Source organism: Xiphophorus maculatus, chromosome 18, assembly GCF_002775205.1.
Source record: "Xiphophorus maculatus strain JP 163 A chromosome 18, X_maculatus-5.0-male, whole genome shotgun sequence".
In the NCBI taxonomy this organism is placed as follows: domain Eukaryota; kingdom Metazoa; phylum Chordata; class Actinopteri; order Cyprinodontiformes; family Poeciliidae; genus Xiphophorus; species Xiphophorus maculatus.
In genome coordinates, this window is record NC_036460.1 from 3,191,918 (window position 1) to 3,218,284 (window position 26,367).

General features: G+C 37.7%; 3 protein-coding genes across 6 annotated transcripts in view; 1 reads left to right on the forward strand and 2 right to left on the reverse strand.

Annotated features, from left to right (window-relative positions):
* caln1 (calneuron 1) overlaps positions 1-8,455 on the forward strand; it is a 60,378-nt gene extending 51,923 nt beyond the window's left edge. For all 4 annotated transcript variants that reach the window (XM_023350910.1, XM_023350911.1, XM_023350908.1 and 1 more), the window contains one exon: positions 7,243-8,455. In XM_023350910.1, the coding sequence (XP_023206678.1) occupies positions 7,243-7,370 (128 nt within the window). In that variant the 3' untranslated portion in view covers positions 7,371-8,455. The remainder of the gene's footprint in view (positions 1-7,242) is intronic.
* Positions 8,456-15,430: 6,975 nt separating this feature from the next.
* LOC111611977 lies at positions 15,431-17,874 on the reverse strand. The gene is made up of 5 exons (XM_023351298.1): positions 17,836-17,874; positions 17,460-17,759; positions 16,826-17,155; positions 16,538-16,623; positions 15,431-16,461 (listed from the first exon to the last, which is right to left on the reverse strand). Exons 2-5 carry the CDS (start codon positions 17,701-17,703, stop codon positions 16,369-16,371), a joined length of 753 nt encoding a protein of 250 aa, XP_023207066.1. The 5' UTR covers positions 17,704-17,759; positions 17,836-17,874; the 3' UTR covers positions 15,431-16,368.
* Positions 17,875-20,793: 2,919 nt separating this feature from the next.
* The window catches only part of LOC111612019 (scavenger receptor cysteine-rich type 1 protein M130-like), a 37,538-nt gene continuing 31,964 nt past the window's right edge, over positions 20,794-26,367 (reverse strand). The window contains exon 9 of the mRNA XM_023351684.1: positions 20,794-20,842. Coding sequence (XP_023207452.1) covers positions 20,794-20,842 — 49 coding nt within the window. The remainder of the gene's footprint in view (positions 20,843-26,367) is intronic.

Consider the following 26,367-nt stretch of genomic DNA (forward strand, 5'->3'; position numbering starts at 1 on the left):
CAGAAATTTGTGCTAGCACTTTAGCCTAAATGTTTATGCTAACACATTCGGTAACTTACAAACCTTTGAATTAAAATTTTGTTGTGTGGGAATAAAAACACCATTCACTTAGGACTTACAGTTTTTCAGATAATATAAATTGTGCTTTTTAAACCGTGAAGCATTAGCATAATATTCTTCTATGTAACTTAGAAAGTCATGCTGACATTTGATTAAAAAGGCTGTATGCTAATGTAAACAGTTAGCTAGCATCTTTTAGTCGAAAATGTTTCGCAGTGTTTTTACACAGAAAATAAATTCAAGGAAAGTGATAACATTAGATCTTATGCATGTGCTAATCATGTTCATGTCGGACATTTAGCTTTGGATTGTAAACATCATTTTAAAAACTGCACCAGTCACTCTAAAGCTAATGTTGTTGTCAAACTTTAAAACATTTTTGGTGGAAACCAACTGACCAAAAACATTTTCTTAATTATTTTGCAGTTCTGAAATGTCATTCAGTGTGTGTTCACTGCGATTGATGTATTGTTTGCTCTGAAAGCTTATTAGGAAAATACAACTTTCTCTCTGACATCCATTATAGCATTAATTCATTAATAACATGAAACTGGATGGTAAAAAACGCTGAGTCAGCACGTCACCAGTTCCTGCATTTCTAACAGGAAAAATCGATGATCAAGATCATAACAGACATTATGATGCTGCAGGTCAGGGATGTCAAACTCATTTTCATTTGGGTCAGATTAAAATCATAAATGCATTGATTAAACCCTTTCAAAACTGTTAAAATATTAATAAAAGCTGTCTATATTTGATACGTATTTCTTAAAATGAAATAATGTTGAACATCTTTTCTCATTGATCAGTTTCTCCATGACTTTGCGATTGTTTTTTGTGATTTTTTTGGAATTAAAATCTATATTTCCACTTTGTATGACGGCAAATGTGACATTTTTTTACTTGCCACGTCGATCACAGATTATAGCTTCACATCAGGTGAGGCTGAGGCAGCAGTGTAAAAGTAAAGAAATGCTGCCACCTGCAGGTGGGAGTTAGCATCACTTAACTTAAATTAGTGCGAAAAACTGGAGGGACAGCAGGCCGGATTTGGCCCGCAAACCATGAGTTTGACACATGATTTAAGGTGTCAGCGTTTCCAGTAAAATTCTGGTCTTTTCTTTTCATTTATAATCATCTATATTTCATTTTTAGAGGCAAAATGAACAATAAAGTCTCTATAATCACCACCTGCATGAGAGTTTATTGATTAGTTTTACCAGAACAACAGAGTAGCTAAAATTGTACTGAAGTAAGAGTAGAACTACTGCAACACATTTTCACTCAAGTAAAAGTAAAAAGTATTTGGTAAAAAGTGCTGAGTAACTGATCAAATTATCAATCATTTAATATTTAAAAATTCCATCATCAGACGTATCAAAATATAAAAGTTAAGTGGAAATTTTGGTATTTTAAGGACCAAAATGACAATAATTTATATAAGTAACAAAAATTACAAAATCAGGCAGAAGAAAATGTTTCTTTCAATAAAAAAACTTCTGAAACTTTAACAGAAACTGCAGGTGTGAGTCTGTGTCTGGTGGATTTCTGGTTAAAACATGTTTGTTTTCCATTCAGAGGGAAGAAAATCCGGAGATTTTACTCAAGTAAAAGTAGAAATACTTCATAATAAAATTACTCAAAGTACAGCGTAGTAAAAATACTCCTATAAGTACTTTTTTCCCAAAAAAGTTACTCCAGTAAAAGTAAGTAGTTACTACCCGACCCGACCAGCACTGGTGTTATTAAGAGAGGTCCAGATTTCACCAGCGCTTCATCGGATCCATAAAACGGCTGCAGGATGATAACATGAAGCTTAATGATGACGGACGACCGCCGCAGACAGAACTGTCCGTCGGGTCCATCAGAACCACCTGGCGCTCACAAACACCAAAATGTGCTCAGTCATGGAGAAATCAATGCATTCTGTCACAACGCGGTTCTTCCTCGACCCAATCCATCATGCTCCTCCGGCGCTTATTACATCAGCCGGCTGATATATGAAGAAGCATGAAAGGAAGTTTGATTTCCCCGTGGCTTCTCCTCGTTCAATAGTCAATACGCCGTTGCTCTGAAAAACGCCAGCATAAAGAATTTAACTGGTCCACCGAAACCCACCAGCCACTGATTCATAGCTGAACAAATTGTTCTGATGGCGTAAAGCAGAGGAAACATGCCGGGCAGCAGATGTCCAGTCAAAGCCTGCCACTTCCAATCGGCCCCGTTGCCTCTAGGTGTGTGTATTTAATGATTTATAGATTTAGTTTCTGTTTTATAGTGAAGGACATGCTAATACCGACATCCGCAAACACCTGCACATGTTTTAAGAAGGCCAGAAACCAGTAACAGGTCATTACTGGTGACCTATTATTCTTCCTTGAAGAGGTTAGGATAGATCTATGGTCTTACAACGGGTGTCAAACTCAAGGCCCGTGGGCCAAATCCGGCCCACCGAAGCTTTTTATGTGGCCCTCTAGATGCTAGGCTAAACACTAATGCTAAAATATTATGTTATCAATCAAATTGATGCAGTTTTTATCTGTTTACTGCCGATTCATATCAATCAGTTGCTCCAGTTTCTTGAGAGTTATTGTGGAAATTCACACAAAATCAACAAATCCCTGCACTTTTTTTACGCTAATAATTGGGAGTTTATTGCAGATTTTTCTCAAAAATTGTCAAAAACTTTCTTACTTGCACTAAACAGCTGCTTCAGTCTTAACTGGTGTCAGATTATAGTCCATGATCTGTACAGCGAGTAATAAAACATTGCATTTACCGTCATAAATAAGCTCAAATATTTCCAAATTAGTTCCACAAATGCGTTGATTTTTATTGCAAAAGAATCACAAAAAGAATCACGGAATCCTGGAGGAAGTGAAAACATGTTCAGTAATAATTTTAAGGATTCATTAATATGATAGCAGTTTGTGAACAGGTTTTATCAATACATTTGGCCCTTTAAGAGGATTCATGATTTTGATTTGGCCCAAAATGAAAATGAGTTTGACACCCCTGGTTTATACAAAACAAAATAATTCTTAGATAAAAAGATTTCCGCCTGTTTTAGAGCCTCCTGTCACTTTAAACCCAAATAAGCTGCTGCTGGCCACGCCCCTCAACTCAACGTTGACACTCACATGTGAAAATGGCTGCAACTGACACGCAATTTTAGAGCCATACACCTTTGAAAAGCAGAAGTAGAGCCTCCTGCACAACCAACAACAATGCAACAAGTGGTATCTGGATGGTAAGTCCACAACAAAACACTTGTCTTTTCCAGCAGCCATTGTGCAGCTGAAATGTGCTGGAACTCTGGTCGGGTTGCTAGGTGATGAAAAGAGTTCCATTGGGGTTGCTAGGTAACAGTGCAGTGTCCATCGAATGAGACTTAACAACTGAGAGATATTTGAAACGGCTCATTTTCCAGACACCAAAAAACATGAACTTGTTGCCAAAAGCTGTTTTTTTATGCTTGGGTTGTTTTTGGAAGCAGTAGAAACAAAAACATGCAAAATGTGAATTTTGCCTAACACGTCCCGTTTAATTTTGGCTGCTTGTAGGACGTCCGCCGGCCAACAGAAGGTCCAGGTAATTGGACTGAGAGCTAATGTCCAGAACAGAAATCTCCCTCCGTCGTTAATGTCCAGCAGCTCAACATCTGTTCATTCCAGTAGCAACACGTTGAGCTCAGTTTGGCTTCCTGCTAAATGCAGTTAGATTACCGGTTATGTTGTAGAGCGCAGTTTTTGTCTCTTCAATGAAACTTTTTATCTAGAGCTTGTTTTATGCAGTCAAAGGTAACATAAAGCACTTTACAGAGGCGAAAAGAGAAGAAGTGACATAAAACTGCTGAAATCACAAGATACACATCAGATATGGGTAACCCTTTTGCATTTTGAAAGCTGGTGGTTTACAGTGTTGAAAACATATTTATACCACTTAAACGTTTTGCAATTTTTGACAAGTTACAAACGCAAACTTAAGTAACTTCAGGTTGGTAAGAGCTGATGGAAAATGCAGAAAAATGGAGGAAACACCAGAAAATCTGCAAGAAAAGTCCCTGAAAATGAACCATTTCTTGATTTTAATTGGAAAATTTACAAAGACAGTTTATTATTGTCAGATTTTAAACAATAAATACAATATAAGATGGATGCAACGTATAACAACAAATGACATTTTGTAAAATTGTAGGAAAATGGTTAAAAAAATTAACTGGGAATTATAAAGAGAGATTAAGAAAGTATTTTAAGGCTCAATCTCCACTACGTTGGATATCCAGCACAGCATTTTAAAATAGGTTGTTATGAAGTTATTTTGTAGAAATCTCAGATATTCGCTGGCAGTTGTAGTCCCTAAAAATCTCAAATGTCAGCTGAAAAGTTTAGTAAAAGCTTGTTGAACCGTCAACAGAAACATGAATCCTTATTTTGCCTGAGCCATGCTCAGGACCTTCTTCTTTTGGCTTTTTATGTGGATGTTGCTCTTTATCACGACCTGCTGGTGAAGCAGAGGCATTGCAAGTCTTTTTCTGTTGCTCATGTTTCAAATCCAGAAGGAAAAAAAATCCCAGTCTTTTATAGCAGCCTGTCACATTATTACTTATGTCGTGTGAACGTGTTGAGTGATGTCACTCAGGCCAAACCAGCCGACTAACGAGCCTCAAATATCCGGTTCCTCTCTTGGTCAGAAGTTGGTATCTTCAGCAGCCAGGAAGCGTTTTGATGACTTCAGCAGGTCTTGGATTAAGATGTAAAAATAGCCTGAGTGAGAGCTGAGGTCACCGCGGGTCACTGGCCCAGCTCACATGATTACTGTCGGCTGGTGAAATCATTTCACTTCAGTCGTCTGAGATGAAGAGCTGAACTACATGCTGGTACCAGAGGAGGAGAGAAACGGAAAACATGGAGGAAAACACGATGAATGGAGATTCAGAAACACACTAGTGTGTATTCAACCAATAAATATTGATAATTTACTCAGTGTATTATTATTGCTATGTAGCAATAATTTCTATTTTGAATGTATTATTATCATTATTGTACTATTATTATTATTATTATTAGTAGTAGTAGTAGTACGCTTTTTGTAATCACTTTTTAAAAATGTTCTTAGTAGTAGTAAGTATGAGATTATTAAAATTACCAATAATATCAACTGTATTATTTGTAATGATAATAAATAATAATATTAATAATACATTTAAAATAATATACTACAGTCTATTATTATTTTAGCAATACAAATATTTTATTTCTTGAATGATGTTTTAGCAATAATAAAACATTATTTTCTATATATTCCAATCATTTCCATTTTAAATGTATTATTAATAGTCGTAGTTGTATGCTTTTTTAATGTAACATTTTAAATGTATCAGTAGTTATATTAGTATCTGTAGTAGTGATAGTAGTTCTACTAGTAATACTGAGTGCGGCATTATTTATATATTTAATAACATTACCAGTGGTATTATAATCATTGATATTATTACTATTTTGTATGTTTTTATTTTCATGTCAATTTTAAAAATATTATCACTATTATTAGTAGGAGTAAGTCTGGCATTATTTCTATATTAAATAATAACACAAACATTATGAATGGTATAATATAATAATAATAATTTATGTTATTTCTGCATTTTTATTGCTCTTTTGCAAACATTATATTTCATATAGTCATAATAATGAACTTTTTTCCATTTATGATTGTGAACATCATAATATTTTAAAACTGGAGGTGAAAGAATTAGTTTCTGTCGCTTTAAGTTCCCCGTTCTGCTGCGCCGGTTCCGGCCTCTTTGGGTTTTTATGAACATTTGGACCTTTATGGGCGTATTTGGCTTCTGAGGAGAAGCCAGTCTGTTCCCAGGAACTGAGCCACTTACCTTACGGTCCGTCTCTGCTGGTCACCTTCCAGCACTCAGATGAGACGTTAAATCTGCCCGGCGACAACAACGACGAGCTCACACTTCAGGCTGATTTCTGTTTCTCCAAACTGCAGCGGAAGATTAGACACGGAACCGACATGCGGTTCAAACCTAAAAGATTTTACTATCAAAGTTTCTTAGCGTTGCCACAGACTAATAATAACTGGAACATTGATTAAATTTAGTCTTTGTTCCAGTGTGCTGTGATTATGATGAAATTTGAGAAAATGCCATGTTTTTGGCTGTTTCATTGTTTTATGTTTCATTATAATTGGAGTTTGCAAGGTTGTTCGCATAAATACACTGCAAAAACACAAAATCTTACCAAGCATTTTTGGTGGTGTTTCTAGAACAAATATCCGAGACAAAACTTATTTACAAAGTAACTTTTCAGCAAGATATTAGAGCCTGTTTTATGTAAATAATCCTTAATATTGATGAGAAAATGCTAGTTCCAATTTCTTGTTAAAAGTGAAATAATCTAAACTTTTTCATCATTGTTAAGGCATTATTTACTTAAAACAAGCTTCTATATCTTACTGACAAGTTACTTGAGTGTTTGGTTTGTCTTATTTCATGTGCACTAACATGTTTACATTAGAAACTAGACCATTTGTGTTGTTGAAGAGGGAGCTCCAGCACATTTGGTCAGCTGGTTGTGCCGCTGTATAATGGCTGCTGGAAAAGACAAGTGTTTTGTCGTTGACTTTCTATCCAGAAAGTGGTTGATCCATTCTTGTTGGTTGTACAGGAGGCTCCTCTTCTGCTTTTCCAAGATGCACAGTTGTAAAATTGAGCATCAGTTTTTTACTTGAGTGTAAACGTTGGTTTGGGGGCGTGGCCAGCTCCTTTAACTTGCTGAAAAGTTACTTTTAAGTTAGTTTTTCCTTATTTCAGGTATACTAAGATATTTGTACTACAAAACTAGACCAAAAATACTTGGTAAGATTTTCTGTTTTTGCAGTGCATGTAGACAGGAAAACGTTTTTACTGTATTTTGATTTAGAAAGTGTGTGTACTTTAATGCATAGAAACACCGGATTGGGAATAAACTCTTACAGACTTGTTTTGTTCTGTCTGTTTGCATTATTCCTGTCAAATAAACAAATAAATCAAATTAAATGTGAAGCAACTTGAGTTGCCGGTTGCCATACGAACTTGACTGAATCCGTCTCTACGCAGACGAGCGCGTGTTTTTGTGGACTCTTATTTTACCGTCTTTTCTCTTCGTCTTCTTCTCGTTCCAGTCCACCCGTCGAAGAAGAACCGTCAGACGTGCGTGAGGAAGAGTCTCATCTGCGCTTTCGCCATGGCCTTCATCATCAGCGTCATGCTCATCGCAGCCAATCAGATGCTGAGAAACGGCATGGAGTAGCCGGGTGGAGCCAGCCTGCATGTGCATGCCTGGTGGGTGAAGCCGTGCCGCTGTAGACAGAACTACCAGGCGCAGCAATCCAAGCCGTCAACCAGGAAAAAAACACGCTTTGTTTTTCATTTCAACGCCTCCAGTTGACCCAAACAAACCCGCCATGAAGCCAGCATGAGGAGGCGCCCGAGACTCCTCCCCCTTTACTCCAACAGGGACTTTAAGGGCTGACATCACATCCACTGTCGTCTCTGTTTCCCTGATGCAATAATTCAAGCCGAACATTTAGAAACGAGTGCAGGAGTTGAGATCCGCTCCAGACGGGAGGCGGGCCCGGCGCCCAGCAGGAGGCTGATGAACTACGCTGGGACGAGCGCCACCGAAGCACACCAACATGGCCGCCTGGTTCCTGCTGGGCCGCTGTACTTCAGCTCTCTGATTAACTGCTGACTCTGTGGGCCGGCGTTAGGAAACGGTGAGAGAAGTTTCTGAATGAGAGCGGATCATTTCCCCCTGCTGGATGCCGGTCCGCTGAACGCTGACCAGAACCCGACCGCTAACGCTTCAGAGAGCTGAAACCGTGGCTTCACCTGAATTAGATGCAAAATGTTTGTATCTACACACGTAAATCATCGATTCAATCGAGACGAATCCTTTCTGTTTCGACATGTTTTCTTCAGAATAAGTAGCAAATAATCAGAATCAGAGATTTGAATTGTTATAAAGCCGGATTTACTTACATCTTGTCACAACTAATTAACCTGGAGGTCTTTGATTCCATCCTTCATCTAATTTAAAAATGTCACTCTAGTTAAATTAGTTATTTATTTCACCTTTCTATTTATCGTTTGTTTTGGCTTTCAGAATTTTCATCCTCTTTTCACTTCAAAAACATAAAATTTTACCAAGCATTTTTGATTTAGTTTCTACTACAAACAGCTTAGTTCACTTACAATAAGACAAACTAACTTACAAGTAACTTTTTAGGAAGATATATCAGCTGGTTCTAAGTTCATAATTCCTTGAATTTTTATGTTTTTTCTAGAAAAATGTCTGAGATAAATCAAAGTTTTCTGAGTTTTTTTTTGCAGAAATTTATCTTTTTTTTCTGTCAACACTGGTCCTAATACTTTTTCATCAATATTAAGAACAAAATATTTGTAAATTAGTTTTGTCTTATTTCAGATGAACTAAGATATTTGCACAAAAATACTTGGTAACATTTTATGGGTTTTTTTGTTTGTTTTGTTTTTTGTCTTTCACTTTGTTGAAGTTTGGACTTGGACTAGGCCAGTGCAAGCCTTTGAGCCTGTCTGTGTTTTGTTTCATTGTCCTGTTTGGACTGAACCTCAGGATGGAGGAAGTTGATGTCAGGCTGCAGAACGAGCCCAGATCACTACCCGGCCCCCGCTGTGCTGACATCAGCTGTTTGTCTCGTTGTTTTAGTTTGGGGATTCTGACCAACACCTCTGCTGTTGTCGTCTCACTTCTAGACGGTTTGTGATGCAGCTTTAACTTGTGCTTTGAAATAGACGGACCTCTGCTGATCAAAGCTGGTTAGCTCTGTCGTTTCTTAACGAGGTTCATTAATCGTCTAACATGCCGACTCAGGGCTGTAGAGTCTAACATTGAGCTCTCAAGTTTTTCTAATCTCTCTGTGATTTCGCTTGAACGTCGACTCCTGGGGAAATTAGCGGCTGTCGTAAATGTTTTCCACTTGTGAATAATTTTTCTCTATATAGAGTTAAGACTTAAAATTTTTCTTGTTTACTCCAGAGCAGCAAAACGTCTCCTTTCCTCTGCTTTTGATGAAAAACTTGTGAAACAACAAGGGGTGCACTTAGTTTTTCTCATAACTGTTTATATTCATTTTAGCTGTTTTCACCTGCAGATACTTTACATCGGGCTATTCAATCTGTTTTTTCTGTTCTTGCAGCATAAAAATATTACAATGATGTTTTAGGACCGTCGTAGAGAGAAAAGGGGGAGGAATTTACACCAAAAAAACAACAACAAAGAACTCAGAAACTTTTGAAAAAAAAAAATTATTTCTGAGTTTGAAAAGTTAAAAATCTTCCAGAAAAAAAACTTTGAAATTGTTATTTTAATCTCGGAAAATTTCTAGAGAAAAAATGAAAATTTCCGAGTTTCAAAAGTCAAACATTTTCTAGAAAAATTACAGAAATTTTGAGCTTAGTCTGAAAAATTCTCTGGACAGAAGGTAGAAATTTCAGAGTTTGAAAAGTAAAAAATGTGCTAGAAAAAAATTGAGATCAGGCCCAGAAATTATCTAGAAAAATATAAAGTTTCTGAGTTTGAAAAGTTGAACATTAGACTTTTCAAGTGTCAATTTTTCATCTTTTTTACTTATCTATGTTTTACTTTTTCAAGTTTATCTAGGAAATGTTTGACTTTTCAAACTCAGAGATTAATCTGGAAATTTCTGATTTTTTTCAAGCAAATTTCCAACTTGTCAAACTAACAAAAATATTTGCGATTTCTAGAAGATTTCTAATAAAAATATCTTGTGTTTTTCTTGCAAAATGTTGACATTTTTTGCCCTTTCTTCTATCTAAAATGGCGCTGGAGCGCCGTGGTAAAACACGTCTGAACTCGCCGTAGCTTCCGGTGACTCGCTGTTCACTGATTCGGCTCTGAACTCCTGCACCGCTTCTCATTTACACTCTTAAAGGGCCAGCAGCCCCTCACTAACTGCATGTAATCGAGCCTGTGTCTTGTGTAAATGTTGCAACCTCTGTGTGTCCCGTGTGTGTTTCGATGTTTCTGCGTGTGTGTGTGTGTGTGTGTGTGTGTGTGCATGACTGTCGGTGTTCTCCGCTCTCCGGGGGGTTCAGAGTCCTGAAACATCCGGGTCGCTGACGTCCTTCCTGTTCCCTCTGAACCCTCCATCCAAAGCCATAAACTCCACGGAGATGAACCAGACATCTAAATGTCGTCTGTTCCTGTTTTCACATGGAAACATGAGATGTAACGGGCATTTTTAGACAGAAATTTGATTTAATTTGTTTAATTTTTCACTTGTTATCCACTCTGATGGAAGGAGAAGTTGGTTTGTCAGGTTGTGTCATAGTGCCATCTAGCGGCGACATCTCTCCACGGTGACTTCTGTATTTTTCACGTTTTAAGCAGAGCCGTCTGGAAAACTGATGCTAAAATGTCATGTAAAATGTACAGGGAGAGAAGCTTTTATTTAAACTTGATATTTATTGGGATAAATTTCTTGCCTGTGGCATAAAAATAGATTTTGAACCTGTAAAAGGTTTAATTTATCTACCTTTGGAACTCATTGAGCTCCAATGTAGTCTCAAAAACCTGCAAACGTGTTTTATAAATATTTTATTTGGTTTTATTGCATTTGGTTTGAAGAGTTAAATCTGCAGAATGGTTGCATGTCTCCATCGCTGAGTTACTCTGCAGTAGCATGATGGATAATTCCCACTTCTTAATTCTCACATGTAATTTTGTAAATATTTACCTGGACAGAATATCTAGACAAGCACATACTGTACTTAATGCATGTGCAATATTTACTTAGACTAGATTTTCAGTCGTACTATTTATTAGAGGTATAATAATTATAATCTTGTAAATATGAAAATCTGTATAAACGCAAAACAAATAATTGTTGCAATAAAAACTTTTTTTTAAACTGTTTTTTTTTCCGTCTTATTTTTATAGCAGATTTTCTATAAAAACATTCTGAAACCTGATCCATTATTTAGTTATAAAACAATTAAAGAAATAAAAGTTTTGAAGGATGACTTCTTGGAAAAATATTTTACATTTAAAAAAAGTCACAGTAATTGCTCAGTGTTTTCCTGTAGCATTTTAACTCCACTAAGTTAAATTAAATGAATAAAATATATATATATATTCCTTCAGTGTTTCATTCAGATTTGCAGTTTTCACTCTGTCCTCATGGGGGCGACATTCCAGTTTGTAAACTGTTTACTGACAAGAGAAGAAAAGGAAGAAACAACTGGGACAGTTTTTTGTATGAATAATAGAAATTAACATGTCAATTGAACCAGAAAGGTTGTTTTTTTTCAAAACAGGTAAATTAATTAAATTATATAAATAAAAATATAATTCCTGTGTTCAACAGGTTTTATTTTTTTAATTTGTAGTTAATTGAAGGATAAAATGGTTTAAATTAGATTTAGACTAGAGCAGTTAAAATGATTTTTATTAATGTGTTACCATTAACTATAAAATAAAAAAAGAAATTAATTATTAAAATTAAAATATTAAAAACGGGAATTTTAAAAATCACACTTAAAAAAATGGCACTCTAGATAAAAATTTTTGGATTAATGAGTTACACTTTAAAAAAGTTTTTTTTCTTTTACACTTTCCATATAATAAAACAATACTTTTCCATCCATATATTTCTAGATTTCTTTGTTGGTTTCTGCAGCATCTTTAAAGTATAAAGGATGGCTGTCAAGTTAAATCAGCAAACCCAAAACTTTTGAATGCATTCACAATCTCCACCCATCTGGCACACACCGCACAAAGAATCAAGCGCACCCACCCCTTTCACTGCTGGAGCTCAGCAGCCAAATCTATCAGGTAACCTGGCTCACCTGAGCTAAACAATGATCTCTGTTCAGACAAAGAACCTCAAGTGAAAGTTTCCTCCAAGGCACCGCTGGTAGGAAATCGACATTATTCACACTTTACATAATTCAGAAAAACAAATTAGACTTATTGTTTGATGGAATATTTTTCATGTGTTTGGAAACAGATTAGTTTCACTGCTTGGAATATAGTTTATTTATTCATTCACTGTTAACTTACAAGTAAATTATTAAATAATTACTTGAGAAATGAGTTAAAATGAACTCATTGTTATCTGTGATTAATATTTCTCCTTTCTGTTTGCAGGTTTTCAACCTCATGCTCATGTGACCTCATTTCTAACCCATTTGGTGTCGCTAAGGCTGTCAAAAATTCTTTTTTGCTACACACTTGTTAATTTTTAGGAGGTCATCAGGAGTTGGTAAGTGTTGTACATGAATGGTTGCATAACGCGGTCCTTTCAACCCATCTGGGAAACGAGACGCCCCCTCCGGGAAGTCTCCTTCGAAGTACGCTTCTGGTCCAATTGTCCAAATCCATGGGAAGGTGTCATTCAACCAGGTCTCAGACTCTATCTTCAGTTCACGCCGACGGACCCATGAGACAGTCAAATATTCCCTTAAGGACAAAACCATATAATAACAACCCCTACATGTGACAAACTTGCTCCAGATGCAGGCATGTAATTTGTTAAACTTATCTCTGATGCAGTCTTGTTGTTCATTTTGGAACAGAAAACGTCAGGGTCCTTGCTTGATGAGGAAAGCTGTGATGTTCTGGAAAATATCTGGTTCAGGCCGCTTAGTGGGTTTAACATCAGAAACATTTCCTCTGGGAAGTTCAGCTGTTTTCTTGGTGGGTGGTTGTGGAGTGGAGGTTGAGTTCATTTCACAATTCAGGTGGTAGTGGCCCCAAAACTCCCAACGTGGTAGCCAGGTTCGACAGTCCGATGATTTGTGTGGAGCTGAGTAGACTACCTCATTTTCCCAATAGCTTTGATTGGGGAGCAGCACCAGGGATCGACAGGCCATGTTGCAATGCCACTCCGGCCTCCCTTGGTCTGGATGGATATAGTTACATCTAATAATTCTGCGTACCTTGTTGTGCAGAACTCTGATCCAACAAACTACTCCATCTTCCATAAAGTCATATCTGTAGATCTCCCAGGTGCGATTTAGAAGGCCATCGATGGTGGGGTCACTGAGATTGAAGGCTTGGCTCTCCACATGCATTTTCCCATTGTCCTTGTTGAACTTTGCGGTTTGATTTTGGACAGGTGTGCAGGGGTCCCATGGCACAAAGATGGACATGGTACTGGTGTTCCAGCAACTAAAATTGGCGTACTTGGAGGGACCATAGGTGACTCGTGAGTGTGTGAGACGCCATGGTCCAATCCCGATGAGATAGAAAATAGTGATGAAAATTGTAGCAGCAAATAGCAGGGCGACAAGCATAAGCAAACGTTTTATACAAAGGGCTTTATCCGTTATCATGGTCGATTTCCATAGCAGGGTTTGTTCAGAGATTTCCAGGTCGTCATCCTCAGTGTCGGTACTTTCTTCAGAATCTGGTGAATTATCCATACGCATCATACGTGTTGGTTCCATCATGGCCATTTTGATTCTTGGGCTAAGTGTTCTCTTGGGTCTGGTTCACTTAATTTACTGCAAACCTTTTGTAGAGTTTTGTTATGACATGGAACAGTGATATGGAACTGTTCGGGAGTTTCAAAAAGGGGCCACTTTTAGAGGTCCCAGACCAGATGTGAATGACTGCCAGGAGCTGGATCTGACCTTCTTATCAGGGAGTTCGGAGCACATTGCGGTTGCGTAGACTTGCTCTTTTGGTACTTGCATGAACGTTGCTCCAATGGAATAAATTGCCTCATGAGGGATGCAACCATCCGCACCAAAATTTGAACCTGTCGGGTGGAGCTTGGGTCGAAGGGTGTACCCACTCTTTGGGCCACACCTCCTGGGACTTGTAGCACTTTGTCACAAAAGGTGGATTCTGCTGTTACCCAATACAGGGCTGACTTCTCTTTGGGCCTTGAGGAATTACTTCCCCATGCGTCCGATGGGGTGGTGTAATAGTACAGATCTGTGGTGCGCACTCCACGCTCCCGTGGGACATCTGGTAGATCCACTGCTGGAATGGTGGAATGACTGATGACTTCCAAAACCAAGTGTGCCCAGGTGGTCAGCTCCCAGGGGCCATTCCAACCCCCTTCTGTTGCGTGTTCTCTGGTGTCATCTGGGAGCATGTCCAAAGCCACAGCTGGTGGGTGAAGATGTGGATGCCTAAATACACAGAAGATCACCGGAGTATGCATGATGTTTACTGGTGGAAGTGCTGCTGGAATCAGAGCAGGGTCGTACGGCTTACAGTTTTCTGTCAAGGTGCTTCAGAGCAAAATCATGCGCCAGGGTAACTGTCAAATCTCCGAGATTCACTTCCATGTATTTCTGAAAAATTTCAGAGCTCAGCACACACCATCTTTGTCTCATCACTGCTATTACTGTGATTGAGCTACAGATATGAATCACGGTATTATGGGAGACGACAAATAGCCCTCTCATATGCTTCAAACAGTTTTCCAATACGTCTCTCGGTTCCTGGACGGCAAGGAGTTGTTCAGGCTGCTTTTTCTAAATAAACTGACTGGGTGTCTCACAAAGATAGAATTCTTTCTCCACCTTTCTGTCTCACACACACTGGACAGTTGAGCTGCTCTTTAGAACTACAATGACTCAAGGTTAGAACTACAACATGGCGGACACTCAGTGCCTGCAAAAGAGGTCTGAGCTGGCCGTTAGAACTACTTGTGTTTTGGGCATTTTAGAACTGATTGTTACACATGGGATTAGAGTGGCCATTTAAAATGAAGCTTACTGAAAATTTCAAAATGAAAGCCGTGACAATTTTTACATCAAGTAATTGCTATTTTGGACTTTATGTGACTGGTTTAAAGAAACCACTGTTAGACATTGGATTAGTGTGGCGACTTAATATGAAGCTTACGGGTTTTTTCAAAATAAAACCCTCAATATCCCACTCAGGTTAGTGCACCGCCGCAGCAAGGCAGTTCATTAGCATTAGCCTTTTAGCTTAAATAAGCTATTAGCTATTTTTCTAACTTATTAGCCATGTCTAGTATGCTGAATGGAGTGAGTCAATTATAGAAAACATCCTAGTGATGCACCACATGCTACTGACAGCATTCATGCTAAGATTAGCATTTTGGCTAATTTTAGCTGATAAGCTTACTTTATCATACTAAATGGTGCAAGTCAATGTTGGTCAATATTCTTGTGATTCTCCACATGCTACTTTGAAATTTTTGAGCTAAGCTTAGCATTGATGCTAATTTTTAGCATCAGAACGCTGGGTCCAAACCAACACACACTTCGGCAGGCCCCGGTTAAATTTCTTCAGGAATTTTCTAGTTCATCATGTTATTCAATCTGCTATTTATTACATCAACTCTTTGTATAATCATCAGTAAATCAAAGTACAAAAATCCTTATTTTATAATCATTAATAAATCAAAACACAAGAATACATTTCTTATAATCAATCAGTAATTAAAATACAAGAATATATATATTTTTAATCAACAGTAAATCAAAATGCAAGATTACTTATGCCTCTCAGGCCTTTATGATCCATTTTCTGCGTATACCTGGAAAGATCTCACCACTCTACACCAGTTTTCACAACATTGGTCAAGAGTGTCCGCATGTTTTCTTTATGTTTGTTGCTACATGTTTGTTTCTACATGTACTTCGTCTGCCAGTCACCAGAACCTCATTATTCACACAGAGAGTTCATATCTCCTTTACAAAGCCATGGTCTCGAAGCCATGGGTCCACTATGCATTGTGCATGCACTTCCCTACTAAGATGGCGCAGATCACATCTGGTTCAGACTTTGGAAACTGGATGTATTGGATGGGTTATCATGGCAGTGATGACATACACCACCTACAGGCAGGACAAAGTATTACAAGCCAGGATCAACTGTATTACATTTGTCATACAATTCAACTAAGACAAGGACACAAGCTGGGTTCAGGGCCTGATGGAATTGGCTACCTGACCTTTGACCCCAAATATCCTATCATATGCTATCCTTGCAAGGTTGATGTAGATCAGATTTTGATGAAGTGGGTTTTCTGTTATATTTTGTTTGTTGAATGTTTTGTTTTGTGTTCCCTTCTTATATAAATTTAACTTAAGTAGGTTTAGTCCAGATACAAATTTCTGAATGTTGAACTTCCTTCCTGCTGCAGGAGCACAGAGACATTTTATCATAGATACATAGACGGATAGATTTCCAGGAGTCTGAAACATGTCTCTGCTCCTTCCTGCGGATGTGAAATGAAGATCATTTTCTCCTGGTTCCTTCAGACTGCAGTCTCCTCCTCTAAGCTGCCTTCAGCTCTGGATCCTTCATCATGATGGTTGTTTTCTGGTCCAGACTTCTGGTTTCTCCTGGCCTGGAAACAGAGGATGGTTCAGCTTCAATGCAAGAACTTTCCCAACTGAACACATCATGCATGATACATGCAGTACCTTAAAGTAGAGGACCAGGACTGATCCCAGCATACCCAGCAGGACGACAACCAGTCTGATGATCAAAGCAGTGGGAGAGGCTGAAACTGAATGAAACAGACTCAGGATCAGCTTTCATCAGATGAGTCCAGCTAGAAAATAATCATATAGACCCTTGTTTTCATGCTGACTGTAGATCTGATCATGAACATTAATATCATCAATCCTCCTCTCTGACCTCATGAATCAGGCAGACAGCTGCTGGTTCACCTGAAGCAGAACTTTTCCTGATGGACTCCATGAATTTACCTGAGACAGTGAGGTTGAGAGGCTGGCTGATAGAGGAGAAGTTATAGGAGAAAACGTAGACGTGGTAAACGCAGCGGTAGGTTCCTTGGTGGGCGTGGCCAGCAGCAGAGAACAGGAAGAGGGCGGAGTGATTAACAGCTGGCAGGGTCTGGTTCTGAGTGTAGTTAGAGGTGCTGAAGATGAGCTGGAAGGAGCCGCCTTCATACTGAGGTCTGATGGAGCAGATGATGCTGAAATTTGAGCCAATGAGGAGCTCAGACCCCTGCTTTCTGCCTGTGGAGACCCCGTCAGTGGAGGAAGACAGAAAGATGAGCGGCTCAACCAGCAGACCTGGGAACGCAGAGGAAACACAGAGACAACTGGATCTAATCTGAGGTGGAAAACAAGATGGCATGAATGAGAAAGAGACAGGAGCTGATCAAAGACTGGTTGCCATGGTTACTAGCATGTTTATACATGATTACTAGCACCTTTATGATAGATCTATAGTCTGTCAGTAATATTTAAACCAGTTTTAGTTTCTTTCTCCTCAAGGTTTCAGGTTCTTAGTTAAAGGTGACGGTTTCTCTGCAGACATCTGGAACCTGATGGAAGAAACATTTTAAAAGAAATAAATGTGAGAGTTCAGAGTTACCTGAGCAGATGAACTCATGGCTCTTGTTATTGTTTACATCATAAGGAAAACAGTTGTTTAATGCAGATCCTGACTGCAAACAGTCAGACCTGATCCTCCAAACTGGTCTCTCTGAAGCTTCCTCTGAATTTCTTGCTGAAACAGCAGAACCACAGTCCAGTCCAGCACAAACTGCAGCAACTGAGCTCATGTCCCAGTAACTATACCAAACAGTCACTGGTCTCCACTCTTCTTGATATAACATCTCCAGTCTCCCTGCACATCGGCTGGCCTCTCCCAACAACCTGATGTTGTCTTGATCTGAGCAGAGACAGAGAGTTCATTAATGAAGGAAGTGAAGCAGTGAACAGCAGCAGGTCTGCAGATCCTCCTCTACCTGAACAGGTGAGTCCAACAGCTTGACCAGGTGAGCAGCTGTTTCTACCTGAACTCTTCCTGCTGCTGCAGTTCAGCAGAGCAGACTCACTGCCTTCACACAGGAACTCTCTGCTCCCCACTGGAGCCTCTGCTTCTCCATAGAGCGCCCCCTGGTGGACTGAAGGAGGCCCACAGCCAATCTCCCTGCAGACCACCTCTGCATCCTGCAGGTCAAAGTCTGTTTCACACACTGAGGACCACGACTGGTCGGTCTTCACCTCCAGTCTGCCTGAGCACCGGTTGGTCCCTTGAACCAGCCTGACTGAGTCTGTGGATGCAGAAAGAAAAAAGGTTTAAAATATTTCAGAACTTTATTTTTCTAGATACACATGGAAACATCTCTGAGTTTGATAAAAATAAAGGCCAAGAAAACCAAACTACAAAATCTCAGAGCATCAAAGGTGAAGTGAAACCGACTGTACCTGGAATTTTTTTATATAATTTATTTTTGAGGTATTGAGAAGATGGCAAAAGCACAATTTCAGTCTGTGATCAGATTCAAAATTCATTTTATTTACATTTCTATTTACAAAAACAAATTAAAAATATGGAACATGGGGTTTTTATTTTGGAGAGACATTACTTTTATCTGTATAACTCAGTAAATTATATAGTAAATAGACACTTCCTGAAGGATGAAGTGTTTTTTTAAATTCTCAACAATCTAGTATTCTTGCATATTGTGTTTGGGTGACATAGGACACCCATTTGGACCACAAGATAATGAACTTGTTCAGTTGAAAATGAATTAGAAATGTTAATTGTTAGGTGAAATGTATATATATTATCATATATTTTTTGTTTCATTTATAACAATAGTGTTACTTATATGATGTTCCTTGATTGTTTTCTTTTCCTTCATCATAAAGACTGTTTCTGTATTTGATCTACTTTATCTCCGTCTTCACAAGAGGGCCTCCCTGAAGAGAAGAGTGATAACCGTGCTCATGGGGTTCATTGCTCAGCAGGACTTCTTCTTCCTTTGAGCTGTTAGATAGCTGAAGAATCGTCGCCTTGAAGATATACGACCTGTTCTGTTTTTACTCTGTGTTTTAATGCAAGATAACATGTGTTTAGTTAGTGATTGTCATTAGCACTGCAACTACATGTTCTGTCCCCACCCCTTAGAGTTGCAGTGCCTGCTGTGATAGGGACTCTGAAAGTAATAAAAAGAGAGGAGCGGACAAATGTGTTTCAGAGCGTTTGGAGATTTGTAACTGTAAACACATCTCTGCCCGTTCTCCTCGCGAGTACAAAAGAATCTAACTCTCTTGTCTTTTCTGTGTTTGTTCAACTTGTCTTTAATAGGTGTCAAACCTGACATTAATCTTTCCATCTGATAGATTTCATTAACACACTCTATCCATTCTTCTATAGTGGGAGGTTCAGGGAGGATCCAGCGTCTGGTGACAGTTTGTTTACAGGCTGTGATTAGTATTTGAAACAGATAGTTTATGTTGTCAGGTAGGCATTCTGTGTCACCTCCAATAAAAATAGTACATTTAAAAGGTATTTTCATTTTCAAGATATTTTCAATATTTGTGAGTATTTCTATCCAATAATGTCTTATAATTGTACAGTCCCAAAATATATGCCAGTGGTCGGGTTCTGTGTTTCCACATTGCCTCCAGCCCTCAGGCTGCCCCCTGGTATGAGAGATTTTCTGTTTTGGTGTTATAAAAAAGTAAATGTAAGCATTTCCAGTTAAATTCTCTCCATGAGTACAAATTAGTACATCTCCAAACTGTCATGCAGTAACTAGGCCATTTTTCTTCTGGGATTTTCATTTTAATTTCCTTTTCCCATTTTGTTTTCACATATAAAGTTGAATGTGTTTTTTTACTCTTAAGTCCCTTACATAACCGTGATATAATGCCTTTTTTGGATTATTCCTAATATACCATTAGTATTTCTTTAAGCACTGGTTCCTGTTCATCTATATGTCTGATAGTTTCCCGATTAAGATAATGGCGTACTTGTAGGTATTTATAAAAATTCTGTCTTCCCAAGTTATAAATCGTTTAAAGTGTTTGAAAGTCTTTTATTTGTCCTTTATCCATTAATGAGAAATGTGTTGTTTTGCCTTTAGATGTTCAACTACAGAATCCTGTATCTGTTTGATTTGGTTTAAAATCAGGATCGTAAGCGTGTCATGTAGTTTATATTCCTGTTTAACATCTGTCCAGATCTTTAATTGGGATCTGTTGGATAAATTGTATTATTAGTAATTATCAAATATTTGTTGTATCATGTAGCCTTGTAGTTACATTTAGATAATGTTTCTGTGTGTTAAATAACTTTGATTCTATCCTGAGACTGCCCTGGGAAATAGGGGTGACAGCTACTCTCAGCAGCTGTTGCCCTGCAGGACTTCCTACAAGACAGAGGTGTTAATTGCTCCCAGCAGAGTTTTACAGGCCTGACAATAAACTCTGCTCTGTGCTGCTTTGTGATACAAAGCCGTTGCTTTGAAGCTATGCAATGTGTCTTGTTTCACACCGGGCCTGGAGCAAGAAAGATTTAGAGTATAGATAACATGTGTCTAGAAGTGAATGTTATTTAGCGCTGCAACCATGTGATGAATGCTTTGACCCCACCCCATAGGGTTGCAGCGCCCCTTGTGGCAGGTTCCTAAAGATCAATAAAATAGAGGGAGCGGGAGATGTGTTTCCAGAGTAGGTGGAGATTTGTAACTGGAAACATCTCTCTGTCTGCTCTCCTCGCGAGTATAAAAGAATCTAACTCTCTTGTCTTTCCTGTATTTGTTTAATTGTCTCTAATAGGTATTTAGACCTGACATTATTTGGTCCTTCGCAGCCGGATGCCAAAATACCGGAAGGATTCCAGCGGGCATGGTGGACCCCAGTAAAGACCGTGCGCACGGCAAGTTTCCTAGTGGAAGCTTATCAAAACCTGTTCAAGGGCTGGCGCTCTGCCTGCCTGCTGGGATCTTACGGTTGACGGCTCTGACGGGAAGACAGGAGAGGGTGAGTAGATTCTTGTTTAAAAGTGTGGCGAATGACTGAGGGTCATTGCGCGAATAAGAAAACCCTGGACATTCTAGGCTCTAACAGGTAAAAATAAAACATAACATCCGTGAAGGGCGTCCGAAGTCCTTGGCCAAAATTTCGTGGAAAAACAACAGGCGCACGGAGCCTAGTATAAACCTGCAGTAAAATTTAATAAATTGGAAGATAAAAAAATAAAAATAGTAAAATTTAATCAATTAGCCGATACAAATAAAAATAATAAAATTTCCTCAATTCGATATATAATAATAAAATTTAATCAATAATAAGAATATTTAAATCAGGCATTAAAATTGTAATTGGAACGGATGGCGGAGTCCGGCGGAGCAGGCGCTTAAGTTCCGCAACAAACGTATGATTGTGAGTGTGATTGGAGATATAAATACCATTTGGTGTTTTATCTCATATAAAAACAGTAGGATTGTAACCAGCAAACCTCTTGAGGATGCAGAGGTAAGAACCCCCACTCGAAAGAGTTGAAGCGTGGGTTACCTCAACAGGTTGTTTCAATTGCTGGCCTACTGAACAGAACCCCAGTTTTTAGGACTCCCTAGGCGTCGACAAACTGGGCTAAATTTAAATATAAAAAAAAATAAATAAAAAAATGGGCAAAGTATAAGCAAGAATAAGCCAACACACAGGTTGAAATCAAATGACTGGAAATATGTTGAAAATCAGGATCCGCATAAAATAAAATATTTAGATAAATGGTTAACAAACTACAACTTTGACGGCCGTCTAAACTCACAGAAACTAACAGTATTGCAGGATAAAATAAAATAAAAACAAAGTCAAACCCACAGAAATCAAAGAATTTGATGTTTTATAGAAGGGAGGATGATGAGACAAGTTTCAGAAGTGTGAAAAGGCAGGCAGACGAGCAGGAAGCAGCAGGAGGGGGAGGGGACGTAGCTGAAGTTACCAAATACCAAAATAACAAAACAGAAGGGGAGAAACAAATAATACAAAATGCAAAACTATACCCCGACTTGCCCTCACCCCCACAATATGAGGAAAAAGGTAGTGAGGGACCTATTACTAGATCACAAAAAGCAAACTTTAAGTGGTCTAAGAACTGGGGAGAAACTTTGGTGCAGGGAGATGCAGCTCCCACTGGGCTTTTTCTCCCTCCCCCATGTTGCCCTTCAGAAGAGGCAAATAGTCAGCCACACACGACTGATCTTTATCCTATGATACAAGTAGTAAATCTTAATGCAGGAGAAGATGGAGCAGCGCCCACGATTCTAGTATATAGAACGTGGACCCTGGAGGATATAAAAAAGGCGCTAGAAGGGATCACACCTCTTAAAGAGGATGTGAACCGCTTTGTTGAAGACATGAATAACATACGTGAATCTTATCATTTAAACGGAAATGAGGTTCAACAAGCCTGGATGACTGCTTTAGGCAGTGACTGGCATCTTGTTCGAGGAGACTGGACCCCATTATTAGCAGGGAACCCTCCTCAAGTTCTTGCACACAATAGTAACGAATTAACAAACAGAGTTAATGCTTTAGCAGCAAGGACAGTTCAAAGATATCAACGCAGAGCAAACTACACTGAGATAAGTAGAGTCAAACAGAAGGAGGAAGAATCGTTTGACGAATACAGCCTGTGAATGACAAAAGAATTAGAAGAATAAGAACAAAGGCTCCTTTGGAGACAGCTGATGCTTAAAAGCAAAAACAGGACAGTTGTCTGCATTCTTATTATTGAGCATTCCCTTTTCTAGTGAAGGCGTTTCTCTTGATTCCGATATTGTTATAGTTAGTACATTTTCAAATACATTCCATATACTAGATTAGTACTTGTAGCTTTGGTAATATACTTTAATCTGACACACTATTGCTATTAATATTAAGAAAGTATATCAGAAATTAAACCCAAGTGTTTCCAAGATTCCTAAGTTTGTGATCAACTCCAGATGCAACTCTAAGCTCCTGGGAAACCCCGACCTCTGACCTGTGAGCCGGGGAAGATACTCTTTATGGCCTCCTAATTTAAAGCCTTTCAGGAGCATGTTATTTTATGGCTGCTTTAAATTACAGCCTTGCCAGGACAATGTTTGTCTCTGAAGTCCTACCTTGCATCAGCTTGTCCAGATAGGAATGTTGATCTCCTTAAACGCACATGGCATTAGCTTAACTATATTAAACCATCAAAAATAGCCATATTTCCTTAACAATACCCAAAACAGAGTTTAGACCAAAAGTTAAGCAATATCCTTTAAAAACAGATGCACAGGAGGGTATAAAACTAGAAATTAAAGATCTTATTGTGGCAGGAGTCATAGTGCAGTGTGAAAATTCTTCATGTAACACTCCTATTTTTCCTGTTAAAAAAAAAACAACTTGTATAAGTGGGCTGCTATATTGAGCCATGGCGTTTTTGCATGTTTCAACTGGGGGGATGGTAAGATAGATACATTAACATTACTCTATGTATGGATTTATTTCTTTTTCAAGAACTTTTAATGTATTACAAAAGGTCACTTCATTTCAAAAATGCCTACAGAAAGAAGAGAGGGCTGTAAATGAAATAAGGAAATAAAGTTAATAAATAAATAGAAACAGGCTCTAACTGTAAGAGGCATTGCTCCGATAACAACAAACTGCAGTATGCAACCGATTCTAGATAGTTTCACAATCAGTCTTTTTAAACTGACCAAAACTTTAGGATAGATAAAATATTATTAAATCTACAGGAATTATGGATGAAGAAGACAGAATAAAATAGAAGTAACTCACTTGTTGACTAGAAATTGATTGAATATAGAAAAAGTTTGCTACACTGTACAAATTTGTTGTTGAAGGATAATATTAAGTTAGAAATAACTTATGGGTTAATTAAAGAGGATCTGGTGGAATTTTTGTAGTGAATGATGTAGATCAGGAGAACAAGCTACAGCTGTGCTGTAACCTCTACCCCCACTAGATTCAACTAATTAACATGTGAAGCCTCTTTGTATACCACTAATTTTAAGTGCGAAGCAACCTCTACTCACAGAAGTTCAGCAAGGGAGCACCAGCAGCTGTAAGGCAAATTATACTCTCTCCCATCGTTTACAGTACTGCCTGACAAAATATCTGCATGTAAGTTCATTTTAAAAGTAGAAGGAACTAAAACATATCTGATGATTCCAGTGCCAAAGCCTAATAAAGAATTAGGAGTTCCTCTTGAAATCCTTATCGGCTCTCTTTCCTGCCATAAAGTCGGCCCCTCCGAGAAGTGGGGGAGGGATTTTATGGTGGGGTTATAGATTTGCTTTGTGATCTGACAATAGAGGTTGCTCAGATTAGTGTAACTTTAAAATATAATTTGTGAAATCTAAAAATATAAGGATTTAATTAATTTTAGAGGATCTTTATTATTACATAAGGCAGGATTGTGTTTAGATTTAGTGAAACATTTTTTCTTTAGTGTAAATAGTTTAAGCAAGTAAATACTTAGTGAGCAAGGAATAATGTGGAAAATGTTAAATATAAGTTTTTTACATCCAAACACTGATTTACTGTTTTCCTTTAATATTACTTTATATATTGATTAGTGAGTAGTTTGGATTTTTTATTTTTAATTTTGTTTTCATTAGTCTGACTTTTTATTTAAGCTATAAGTGTCAGTTCTTCTATATTTTGTTAAATATAACGAATTCATTTCTTTCTTTTGAGTTACCAGTTTCCTCTTGACCCGTTCAAAAAGGGGAGGGGAAATTTGGTTTTTATTTTAATTTTTTTCATTTGTAGATTTAGTGATATACTGACCAGTATTTGTTAGGGTTTTGTGTGTTTAATTACCCCTAGTGTGTGTTAATGGTCTGATCAGCCATTATCTAAGTTCCCCTCATGTCTTGTTTAAGTCAGTTTATGCTTGAGTTTGTTCTGTTACCGACTGAATTGTACTTTGTTATGTTGATTTTAGTTTGGGCCCAATTTATCATTTTTGATTTTTTGTTGACTATATTTTGAATTTTCTTCACCGTCTCTCTGGCTGGTTAATGCGAAACCTTCACAGAGTCTTAATTGGTAAACACGCCTTGTCAAACACTAGTGAAAATTTTTGAGGAGTTTGTAAAATGAATTATTTGACAATCATAAGAGTTAAATGTGATAAGGAGCTTTAAAACTGTAATGTGAAGTGTTTTGGGAAAATAGTAATCTTGAAGATAAAGCATGCTAACATAAATTGTTTTGTTTGTTTTGACGAGTTTTACCTTTTGGGAAAAAGGCAGCATTGAATTTGGTAGAATTTCTCAGGGAACATCATAAACCTGTTTTATCAACATCGTTATTTAAAGTAGTAGAAGTATGATGCATTAGCGAGTAATGCATCATCTGGGGGGAGAATATTGTTATAGGTTTATCTTTTATATTACTTAAATAAGAATTTTTTTATTTTGAAGAACATGTTTGATCCGTGTTACACATAAAAAGTGAAAGGAAAGATATGGTCTGGTGAAATATATGTTTCTTTTGAATGGATTTGAGTCGTTCTCCATTGAAACATGCTCTGACAATGGGCTAAAGGATTTTGAAACAATAGATAACAAATTTATAGCGATTAATGAAGCATATTTTGGTAAATTAACTTAGGAAAACAATTATAGAAATTAAAAATATTATTGTGTTAGCCATTTTCAGAGCATTAATTTAATGGAGCAAAAATGTTTAAAGAAATGTTTTGAAGAATCTGTTATTGATTAAAGTTATCACTAATCAGTAAAAGTACTCAGGTGGGATTATAATGATTTTTCTAAACTTGATTTTTGTTTTGATTTACATCCATTTAAAATGGTTCTGAATAGAACTTTAAATTCAACGACAAGCAAAAGACCTAGGTAAAATTGGTATATTCTGAAAATGCCTAGATTTGTTAAATTATACATTGACATTATAATTTCTCCAGGTCTAACTCTTTTGAATTTTTGTTTAAGGAAAGCATGTTGAATGTTTTAGACAAATAACTAGTAAGATCCAGTTTGTACTATAAAAGTAATTTAAATTGGACTGTCTAATACACTTTGATATTCATTGTTTTGATGATAAATGTAAACTGTACAACTGCAACAAATTTTAAGCTTTTGTTTATTGTTTTGTTTTGTTTGTTTAGTTCTATTTTATAAGATTGGTTTAAGAGAAAGATCTGCATATGTTTAACATTTTGGCAAAACATTACTTTAGAAACATGTCTTTTGAAGCTGGTGGTAACAGGGTTTTGTGCATTAGTTTTCTCTGTTATTGCCTGTATATGTCTGTCCTACATCTGCTGAAGATCTAATACTTTCTTTGTCTAGTGTTTTGTTTCAGAAGAGGCAACACTTACAGAAACGTGAAGTGACATGGAAAATACAGATACTGATCCGACATACATCGATGCCATCGGAGTCCCTCGTGGAGTGCCTGATGAATATAAATTAGTTGATCAGGGTGGGGTTGAATCTACAATTTGTTGGTGGTGCACGATT

What these genes read in the sequence shown, in the direction of transcription:
- LOC111611977 (XM_023351298.1), bottom strand. Translation starts at nt 17,703, where the DNA reads ATGTTATATCAAGAAGAGTGGAGACCAGTGACTGTTTGGTATAGTTAC. An exon ending in CCATGAGTTCATCTGCTCAG is followed by an intron (nt 17,156 to 17,459) that starts GTAACTCTGAAC and finishes CTGCGTTCCCAG; the next exon opens with GTCTGCTGGTTGAGCCGCTC. An exon ending in TCCTGGTCCTCTACTTTAAG is followed by an intron (nt 16,462 to 16,537) that starts GTACTGCATGTA and finishes CTCTGTTTCCAG; the next exon opens with GCCAGGAGAAACCAGAAGTC.